Source organism: Trematomus bernacchii, unplaced genomic scaffold (genome assembly GCF_902827165.1).
Source record: "Trematomus bernacchii unplaced genomic scaffold, fTreBer1.1, whole genome shotgun sequence".
In the NCBI taxonomy this organism is placed as follows: domain Eukaryota; kingdom Metazoa; phylum Chordata; class Actinopteri; order Perciformes; family Nototheniidae; genus Trematomus; species Trematomus bernacchii.
Genome location: NW_022987613.1, coordinates 192,631 through 203,945, shown reverse-complemented (window position 1 = coordinate 203,945; position 11,315 = coordinate 192,631). Strand labels below are relative to the sequence as shown.

Sequence of the window (11,315 nt, the reverse complement as noted above, 5' to 3'; positions counted from 1 at the left end):
TGCAGGTTTAAGATCAGATCAATTGATCCTTCACTGATCCCAAATTCAGGTGTTATAGCAGCGACAGAATAAGAGAGAAACACAGGTAGGACACATGAGAATATACACAGGGATATAAAGAATAACAATAATAATAAGATGAATGATAATAACGGAAAAATACAAATACAAAATAAAAATAAATAAACTAATAAAAAATACGATAATTATAATAAAATAAAGAAATGTGTTGAATTGAACAAACGAAAATAAACATGTATTAACATAGAAATAACAAAAATAACATGAGTTTAACTCTGATCAGGTGAATGTACATATTCATATTTAAGGCACTTCTGCACTGGTTGTGACATGGCCTCGACAGGAAGTGTGTCTCATGTAATTCACAAATAAATCATTTGCATGTGCAGTTAATCAATCCCACCCCCCCTCTCTCTCTTTGCTTTGAATCCACCTGTTTGTGTCCTCCATCATGCCGATGCTCCTCAGCAGTAATGGGCTTTCTGTGGAGTGACACACACTCTCTTCACACACTCTACACACACTCTCTGCAGCTCCTGATTGACACTGACATGCTTATAGTGGCCCCCTGCTGTGCACTGACATCCACTTTGCCACGGCTGTGAGTCTCATCTGATTGCACCTGTCAGCCTGTGTCCTTAAACCCGACCCCCCCCCTCTAAACGCTGACCTTTGCCTCTGTTTTCTGCCTCTTTTCAGACTTCCTCTTGTTGTTCCTCCTGCTCTGCCTGCATCACATGGCACTCTCAAAGAAAAGACTCAACACGTGTTCATGCGATGTGGAACTAGGAGATGCAGAAAACGTGTGTGTGTTGAAGGTTGAAATGCAGAAATGTGAAATGAGTTTTGTTAAAATGTTCAATAGCTCAAAAGCATCTCACTGCACTGCTGGGAAACCTGGCAGAGTTAGAAGCTGCAGTGCATTGCCCAATGAAGCAGTCATTGTAATTCATGTAGTGCTTTTACACTAATAGAATTAACTAATACAACATTTATGCATTTAGAGCAATGCATTGTCAAAAAAAAAGTCATTTGAAAGCCCTAGGTTGGAAATATGTACCAAAAAGGCCAAAAGAATAAACGCACTGTCTTTTAAAAAACATCAAATCCTGTTATTTTGCTGACAAACAACAGGAGTTGGCAATAACTTAGAGAGCAAATCTCCTCAGAATGAAGGCTGTAAGTGCCATTTAGATCCAACTTATTGAATACATTCAGAGCATAAGGCCGGCTTTCTTACAGTCAACAAATCCCAAAACCAACAGAGTGTCAGATTTTCTTCTCAGTGACTTTTGTTTTGTTTTGTGTCCAGACGGAGTGGCAGCTGCCGGATGAGCTGTCCTCAAAAAACACAAACTCAGAGACTCTGCTGAACATACGGCAGCTTTTAGCAGCTACATTTGAGCAGATACTGTTGTATTTGTTATCTGCAGACTTTTTATTTATCATCCTTTTTGTTTGGCCTTGCTCCACTTTACTGTCCTCGGTTGGTGTTGTGTTATCTGACATTGCTCTTATCCAAAGCCACTTTCATCCCCCGAGCCTACAGGTGGAAGCTGGGGTGGAAGCTGGGGTGGAAGCTGGGGTGGAAGCGGGTGGAAGCTGGGGTGGAGGCTGGGTGGAAACTGGGGTGGAAACTGGGGTGGAAACTGGGGTGGAAGCTGGGGTGGAAGCTGGGGTGGAAGCTGGGATGGAAGCTGGGGTGGAAGCTGGGGTGGAAGCTGGGGTGGAAGCTGGGGTGGAGGCTGGGGTGGAAGCTGGGATGGAAGCTGGGGTGGAAGCTGGGGTGGAAGCTGGGGTGGAGGCTGGGGTGGAAACTGGGGTGGAAGCTGGGATGGAAGCTGGGGTGGAAGCTGGGGTGGAAGCGGGGTGGAAGCTGGGGTGGAGGCTGGGGTGGAAGCTGGGGTGGAAGCTGGGATGGAAGCTGGGGTGGAAGCTGGGGTGGAAGCTGGGGTGGAAGCTGGTGGTGGAAGCTGGTGGTGGAAGCTGGTGGTGGAAGCTGGGGTGGAAGCTGGGGTGGAAGCTGGGATGGAAGCTGGGGTGGAAGCTGGGGTGGAAGCTGGGGTGGAAGCTGGGGTGGAAGCTGGGGTGGAAGCTGGGGTGGTGGTGGGGTGGAAGCTGGGGTGGAAGCTGGGGTGGAGGCTGGGGTGGAAACTGGGGTGGAAGCTGGGGTGGAAGCTGGGGTGGAAGCTGGGATGGAAGCTGGGGTGGAAGCTGATGGTGGAAGCTGGGGTGGAAGCTGGGGTGGAAGATGGGGGTGGAAGCTGGGGTGGAAGCTGGGGTGGAAGCTGGGGTGGAAGCTGGGGTGGAAGCTGGGGTGGAAGCTGGTGGTGGAAGCTGGTGGTGGAAGCTGGTGGTGGAAGCTGGTGGTGGAAGCTGGGGTGGAAGCTGGGGTGGAAGCTGGGGTGGAAGCTGGGGTGGAAGCTGGGGTGGAAGCTGGGGTGGAAGCTGGGGTGGAAGCTGGGGTGGAAGCGGGTGGAAGCTGGGGTGGAAGCTGGGATGGAAGCTGGGGTGGAAGTTGGGGTGGAAGCTGGGGTGGAAGCTGGGGTGGAAGCTGGGGTGGTGGTGGGGTGGAAGCTGGGGTGGTGGTGGGGTGGAAGCTGGGGTGGAAGCTGGGGTGAAGCTGGGGTGGAAGCTGGGTGGAAGCTGGTGGTGGAAGCTGGGGTGGAAGCTGGGGTGGAAGCTGGGGTGGAAGCTGGTGGTGGAAGCTGGGGTGGAAGCTGAGGTGGAAGCTGGGATGGAAGCTGGGGTGGAAGCTGGGGTGGAAGCTGGGGTGGAAGCTGGGGTGGAAGCTGGGGTGGAAGCTGGTGGTGGAAGCTGGGGTGGAAGCTGGGGTGGAAGCTGGGATGGAAGCTGGGGTGGAAGCTGGGGTGGAAGCTGGTGGTGGAAGCTGGTGGTGGAAGCTGGTGGTGGAAGCTGGGGTGGAAGCTGGGGTGGAAGCTGGGGTGGAAGCTGGGGTGGAAGCTGGGATGGAAGCTGGGGTGGAAGCTGAGGTGGAAGCTGGGGTGGAAGCTGGGGTGGAAGCTGGGATGGAAGCTGGGGTGGAAGCTGGTGGTGGAAGCTGGGGTGGAAGCTGAGGTGGAAGCTGGGATGGAAGCTGGGGGTGGAAGCTGGGGTGGAAGCTGGGGTGGAAGCTGGGGTGGAAGCTGGGGTGGAAGCTGGTGGTGGAAGCTGGGGTGGAAGCTGGGGTGGAAGCTGGGATGGAAGCTGGGGTGGAAGCTGGGGTGGAAGCTGGTGGTGGAAGCTGGTGGTGGAAGCTGGTGGTGGAAGCTGGGGTGGAAGCTGGGGTGGAAGCTGGGGTGGAAGCTGGGTGGAAGCTGGGATGGAAGCTGGGGTGGAAGCTGAGGTGGAAGCTGAGGTGGAAGCTGGAGTGGAAAGCTGGGGTGGAAGCTGGGGTGGAAGCTGGGGTGGAAGCTGGGATGGAAGCTGGGGTGGAAGCTGGGATGGAAGCTGGGGTGGAAGCTGGGGTGGAAGCTGGGGTGGAAGCTGGGGTGGAAGCGGGTGGAAGCTGGGGTGGAAGCTGGGATGGAAGCTGGGGTGGAAGCTGGGGTGGAAGCTGGGGTGGAAGCTGGGGTGAAGCTGGGGTGGAAGCTGGGGTGGAAGCTGGGGTGAAGCTGGGGTGGAAGCTGGGGTGGAAGCTGGGGTGGTGGTGGGGCAGGCGAGCAGCAGCAACATGAAACACAGCAGCAGGAACATGAACGTAACAAAGCAAGTGAACACAGCAGTGCAGCAGCAGCATGAGCGAGGCAGAGGCAGGAAGACCTGGCAGCTTAAATAGAGTGGCATGTTTAGGAGAATGTGTTTGGTTGGTTGTAAGAGGGACGAGGTGCGTCACATGTTAATGTATGATTGGTGCTCGAGTTGACTGCCTGAACTAAACTACTGTTTTATGCAATAAACATGATTTGAAGTTGTAGAAATATAATTAACTGTTATTTAAATAGCAATGTCATTCCTAGTATTAAATCATTGTATCATTATAATAGACTGTATAAAATATGGAGGTATAAGTCGCATCACCCATAGCTTTATGAAAAGCCATTGTGAAGCTCAAAATAGGCGGATTCGGTCTTGGGGTATATTATAAATCTTTACAAACAATAAACCCTTACTCAATATTAGAATAAACAATCTCAAGCATGTGCAGGCGTGTTTTAGTAAAAAGTTGTGTGTTTGTGAAGGAGTGCATAGACTGGATATATGAGACTCAAATGATTCTGCAATACACATATCTTTTCATATAGTGTTTATGTTGTTAAATGCGGACCCAATTACTTCAATTCATTCAATTTTTTACAACACTTGAATGTACAAATGATCAATTTAAGGGTGAACTTAATTTTCAATGTTAGTGAGACTCTCTTGTGGGTAAATAAAATAAAGGTTAATTTATCAACAAAAGTCTTTGCCTTTCATTCCACTCGACCAAGTGTTTTCTTGGACTTTGTTGCACCAGTCATTCAGACCAGAGGAATTGAGGGTGGCTTTTCTTCCTCCTTTTGTCAGCATGGTTACAATTAAGACTCCCAAATTCCTTTATCTGACCTCTGAACCCAGCGTATGATGAACCTATAAAGCAAAGTATTGATCTCTTTATAAATGTTTTACCCTTTTAATAAGATTACACACACGTTTACCCCTTCTCTACTATTACACGGTCACTGAGTGTCAGCCACATGGAGGAAAGTGAACATTTTGATTATCCGGACACTGGGAGGATGGGCTAGAGAAAACAAAGCCCCCCCACCCCCACACCGACCCCCGTGACCCCGCTGTAGGCGAACACTGAGTGGATCTACTCACTGCAGAGTTATCTTCATAATGACATCATAAACACACATTCAGGGACCATTCGTTGTGTTCAGTATTAAAGCCATATTTCACACTGTAAGAGCATTTTAACATTAAGGGATGCACTGTCCATAAATAAATACTGCGGTACGATGAACGTCTGAACACACAGCCATCAGAGTCCAGCCTTTTGGCCTCATCTCTAACCATTTACTCACATTATTATTATAGCTTGAACATAAATTCAGACACACACATTAACCCCTGACCTCTTCAGTGACTCTCAGTACCCTCCTCTCTAAAGCTCACATATGACGGAGATGGGAAATGTTAAAGTATAGGCCTTTAATTATTGTATTATGAGGAAAATCCAATATAAAGAAGTGTTGTCCTGTGAAGTTACAATATATGATATGGATCGGGAGTCAATGGGTCACATGACATGGAAGCTTTGATAAAAACTGATATCATTTTCTATTCAAATATTTATATCAAGCAGTAATCAAAAAATGTTTGCCACAAAAGATACTTTTAATTTCTTTTTGCATAGTTTTCACTAATATGGGCAAGCACGGAGGTATTGAAAATAACATCAGTTTTGGGTCATTTAAATTGTAATTTATTGATGGTCTTTTAGTGAAACCCTGTATGTAACAGCTAGGGGATGTACCATCCTCTGACTGCTGACAATCTGTAAAACTGCTGGTGTTTGGCGTTAAATGCCAATCCTAATAGCCTACCAGGTTTCTAACCAGTAGGCCTACTGTATCATAGCCTAATGCCCAGACTAATATTTAGTTATTTCTAAATCGTCTTTATTATCATGTAATTTAAGACCTAAAAGCAAACTCTGACGTGTAACTGCGCATGTCAAATGTTGTTTGAAGGGTCTAAATGAATACGGGATGATAATAAAGGAACTTTTATAATTAAAATTAGTTCCCTAGGAGGTTTTCTTAGTATTTTTTGTATTCATGTTGAAATCAGAAATCCTTAAAATGCCTTAACAAAATGCTAAATTGTTTTAAGAAAGGGCTTATCAGTCAAATAAATAAATATATACTTAAAATAGGCTTAAATAGACAGTTTAGGCCTGAGCGTCATGTTGTTTGACTCTAGGTTCAGATTATGAAATGGCTTCTTGTCCTTTCACAAAATGGCCCAATAGGCGCCATATTGTCTGCGCAGGGTAGCTTTATATTCAGTCATTTATTTGTTGACAGTAATACGAAGATGTCGGTTCATATTTTGAGTCCGCGACCGCGACCTGTTTTGTTATTAATAAGGTAAAAGCCATCTTGTTGATCGTTATCTGCTGTAACAGTCCGTCCCCCTGTTGGTCTGAAACACTGCCGCCGCCATTACTCTGTTACAACGGTCGAAAGAAACAGACCTTGTATCAAAACGACTACCGGAACAGTCGTTAATTAATGTGTATAAAACTGTTGTCGTTAAACGGTAACCGTCGTCTTAATCTAGAATAAGTAGGAGGAAGTCACCATTGTTTTATATTCCATTTTTCAACAGGCGACATATCCACCACTATGATCGAAACTAACCAAAGCCGATAGGCCTACTCAGTTTAAGGTTCGCTTAAAAAGTCGCCATTTTTGTGGCTATAAAACGTCTCTACGTCCACCTGTTGGTCTGAAACAGTGCCGCCGCCATTACTTCGTTACAACCGACGGTCGACTCGGTTCATAATATGGACAGTTTAGAAACAGACCTTACGAACGAAACTGCCGTTAATACAGCCGACTTTATCTACAGTCAGGAGTCGGAAATCACCATTCATTCAATGTTTCATTATGCGTCATCCCAACCGTTAATTAGCTAGTTTGATCAAAACTAACTAACCATAGCTGTTCGATATCCAGGTTAAGGTTCGCTTATAGCATCCTTTATATATACCATCTATGATAACATCCCATTTTGTGGCAAAAGATCGTCTCTCCGTCCACATTTTGTCCCGAAACAGCGCCGCCGCCATTACTGTTATATCGGTCGGTTCATGCGATAAGGAAACATACCTAATATCAGCCTAATATCCAAACAACAACCGTTACTGCCATTATTAATGTGTGTGAAAACTGGTATCGTTAGACGGACACGGCCGATCCGTATTTATTTTATATTCAGTGTTCAATATGTGACATATCCACCACCATTAATGAGCCAATATGACCGAAACTAACCATAGCCGATATTCAGGTTAAGGTTCGCTTATAACATATCGCATTTTTTGTGGCTATAAAAAGTATTTACGTTCACCTTTTGGCCTGAAACAGCGCCGCCGCCATTACTCTGTTACAACTGTCGGTACATAAGATGGGCCGTTAAAGAAACAGCTGTTATTACGGTTTGTGAAAACTGGTATCGTAAAACGGTTACAGCCGACTTTATGTAAAGTCAGCAGGCAAAGCTAACAATCATGTAATATTTAATATTTCAACTGGCGACATATACACGGTTAATTCGCTAGTAAGACCGATACCAAAGCCCCTCCGATTATAACATCGCATTTGTGTTGCTATAAAGACTTCTCTTCCGTACTAACAAAAATGAAGGTAGAATCAACTATTGTGCTTATCACCATGATATAATTAATTGAAATGCTATTCGTGTAGAGGTGTTATATTCAACATGTTAGGCGAACGTTAGTTTGTATTGGAAGCTGCGAACTTTAAAGTACTCCAACAGCTAGCTCGTTAGCACGTTTGTCAGTTCTGACAATCGGTGTTAGATCAGATGACCGTAAGCTAGCAAAGTATGGACTAGTTCATTATTAATCGGCATCATTGTTAGGGGAGTAACTGCACCTCGGCGATATTTATTTCTTGTTAAGCTAGCATTAACATACATTTGATTAATTATTAAGCAGGCTGTGTTCTTGTTGGGGGCGGGTTGGGAGGGGGGTTTCGTACTCCCGGACGGGGACGTTAGCTAGCGGGTCTCTCTACGGGACAGCCTCCTGCCTCGGTCGTCCAATGGATCATTCCCGGCTAGAGAGGACGTCACAAGGAAAATGTGCTTCGGGAGGAAGCTAATGTTCAGCATCTGTTTCTACGAAACGGCGAGGTGAGTTACATTCGATATTATCTGCTATGCATGCACACAACAAAACCATATATTAAACCGAGGCTCTCTCCTCTTAACGCAGTTTTTGCACGGGTTACGAGCGCAGGATTGTGTTGTTACAGCCTTTATTGTCCTGTGTTGTTGTAAATCCAGCCTTTTGTAGGGTAAAAAAAACAAAGAGCAGCTCAAAGGCGATACAAAAGCAGATTGGATCATTTGACTTCCTAATAATGACGGCAATTTACTTTTAGTTCATTGATTTCCAGTGCTGTAATAACGTGCATATGCAATGATAATCAGCTGTTATTACATTATCTTAAACGGCTGTTTGATTGTGTGACTTTTGGCTTCTTGCTTCCAACGTAAATATTATAAAGACAGGCTACAGCCCCTGCACCATGCATGCAATGTGATCTGCTGTAGACAAACCGGGATTATTGAAACTAACATGCCGGTCGACATGGCAGTTACTGTAAACCTTCCGGTGCATTGCATTTGTTTGTTATTTCTGCACGAAAAGTAGCAGGATCTTATGTTAAAGCTCCTGTTTCCTTGTAAGTGAAAGTTGATTTCACTGGGGGATGTTCGCGGCAAAAAATAGACAACGCGAGATTTCATCTTCTATACATTGAGGAGGAAGGGGAGGAGAAACAGCAGCAGCGTGGCTCTCTTAACACCCAGATCGCTGTTTTAATGTACACACATGGCGAGGAAACAAGATACAACCAAACCACTGAAATTAGATATTTGACAGAAAGCACCCAGTCTTTGTCCTCCACAATCAGACTAAAGGGGATTAGAATAACCCATCCACTGTCCCAGTCTCACCCCCCACCCTATCCCTGGCAGTCAGGCATGAGGGGGGGGGGGGTAACACTGGCTTTGGTAATAATGACAGGCAGCCATGTTTTACGAATGAATAACAATGTGGTGGTGGCCTTTTGTAGTTTGGTTTGAATCACAGAAAGACTCAACTGAAGACTAATGCCTGTCTGTGGGTGTTATATTAATGATATAGTTGCACAGAGATCCGAGTTTGATGTGCTTTACTTCAGTATTTCCATGTCCTGCTACTTTAATCTTCTATTCTACTACATTTCATATGGACATATTTTACGTTTTATATAACTACATGTTCTGCATTGAGGTAAAGCTACCTTTTTTACATCTCCATAAATTATTACTATGCAGTATTACAGATAATAACACAAATGGTAAACAATGGTTTGAGTTTATTAATTAAATACACACATTTTTCTCTCTTCTTTCACTTCATGCATCCACAATCTTGGCATTTTTGCAATCCTGGCTTCAGTAAACATGTAAATGCAATGCAAAACAATTATTTACCAACAAATCCATGATATGAACGGACAAAAAGAAGACTATTAATGTAAAAAGTCTCACAATGGATGGTAACGGTAATATTAATCACAGGAACTGGTTACAGGTTAAACTGGGATTTAATAATAGTAATTGGAATAAAATTGGCAAAACTCCTGCCTGCTGAACTACAGCTGAGCCACAGCCAATGTACAACATTTCGTGATTTAAATTATACCTCACTTTCAAAGTCATGAGCATGTTCAATCGTTAATCTAAGCTTTCTTTTTTCTCAGAGAGCTGCGAGATGGCGAGTCCAGTGCTTGTGACTCCGGAGTCCAACAACAAAGATAAAAGCAGCCGTCACTATCTGGTGGTCTGGATAAACAACCTGCTGAAGACCCAATTCAAAGATGTGCGACAGATGGGTTCAGGTAACTCATCAGTCTGAGCAGATATTATGCCAAAATCAAAATCTTTCTTTGGGGTTAGCCCTTGTTCAGCACAGCGTTATATCCTCACTGCGATGAAAAAACACCAGAGGCCTGTACTACGAAGCTGGATGTTCTCTTAGCGGCTGACTTCAGGGAAAACTCGGGCTTTCCGGTCCTACGACGCTGGTTCTCTTTTTAGCGGGCTAGATCTCCATGGTAACTTATGCTGAGCGGCTAACCTGCTCCGGAGCAGGTTAGGTTGCAGGCTAATGGCGCATTTCCATTGCAGCGCGTAGCTCGCTTTAAGCGTGCCGTGTCGTGCCGTCCCCTTTTTTGGTTGTGCTTCCACTAGGCCTCGTTCCGGCGCGGCACGGCGCGGGGCCACTTTTTCCCCTCTTTTCTGGCCCTAGAAAATTGTGGTTCTATCGGGGCCAACAAACAGGGCTGAGTCGGGCTGAGTATGCTAAACTAGAGAGAGGAGCGCTGGCAAGAGGGCTAGAACTACAACAAGATGGACATATTTGACCGTGATTTAATTGTAATACACGTTTCAAAATGATGCCCGAAGTAACAACATACTGATACCGGTTAGTAAAAACCATGAATTAATGCTTTGTCAAGTCTGCAGACAGACGGCAGGCGAAAAACCTTTTAAAATTCGTGTTTTTCTAGATGGAGATTGGCTAAGCTAACGCAGTATATGCCCCGACCGTCCACACTCACAACAACGGCCTATACAGACATAAATAAAGCAGCGACTGTATTCACCATGACACAGGCAGTCTGTGGTGTGTACTTGTTTAACTTTTGTCGAGTTTCTGAACATATATGAGGAGCTGTGAGCTCTGAGTGCTCACAGCTAACAGCTGTGTTGTGTTTCTGGATTTCTCATTGAAGATGACGTCACGGCTCCGCCTACACTGCGTTACTATAGTAACTACCCCAGTTCCTAAACTGTAATGGAAGCGCAGCATGAAGTGAGTCGGCCCTGTTAAGGCCCAACGCGGCCAAGCCGTACCGAGCCGTACCGAGTGTGGCCGAGGCCGACCGTGTAGTGGAAATGCGCCATAAGAGATCAACTCAGTGAAAGCACCGCCTGCTGACCAATCAGAGCTCCGTGTGCGGAGTTTAAAGCGATCAAGTCATATTACAGGATAGAGGAAATACAGAAAAACTGCCGTTGCAGGAAAGACGGCCGGCAAAAATCAACTGACAGTGTGAACGTGAAAATGAATAGAATATCCCCTCCCATCTTCAGAGCAATCTGACTATTATAACATTAGCGTTAAGAAAGCTTACTTAAATATCTGCCACGACATAAGTAACCGGATCAGAGTAACATTAAGTACAGTCCGCGGCACTGTGAGTGCAGACGTCGATGTGTCCCATTATCATTCATATCATATCACATCATAATGTATCATATATTTCCTTATCTGAGTCAGCTGAGCCGTATCTGGCCGTGCAACACTCACAGTGTCACATACTGTATGCAGAAGTATTATTTTAAGCAACACATTAAATTGACGAAACACTCGAGTCAAATGTAATTAAAGTCAGATCCACTCGTGTCTTGGACGGGGCAGTGATTTCATAAACCTGTTAATGTACGCATTCAAACACTTTTTCTTTTACCAGCTGTATTCACCTTGCAGGTGCAGCTATGTG

General features: G+C 45.2%; 1 protein-coding gene across 2 annotated transcripts in view; it reads left to right on the top strand.

The window, feature by feature from the left end:
- The first annotated feature begins 7,809 nt into the window (after positions 1-7,809).
- LOC117483700 (DNA (cytosine-5)-methyltransferase 3A-like) overlaps positions 7,810-11,315 on the top strand; it is a 39,306-nt gene continuing 35,800 nt past the window's right edge. For both annotated transcript variants that reach the window (XM_034132057.1, XM_034132056.1), the window contains exons 1-2: positions 7,810-7,890; positions 9,510-9,647. In XM_034132057.1, the coding sequence (XP_033987948.1) occupies positions 9,521-9,647 (127 nt within the window). In that variant the 5' untranslated portion in view covers positions 7,810-7,890; positions 9,510-9,520. The remainder of the gene's footprint in view (positions 7,891-9,509; positions 9,648-11,315) is intronic.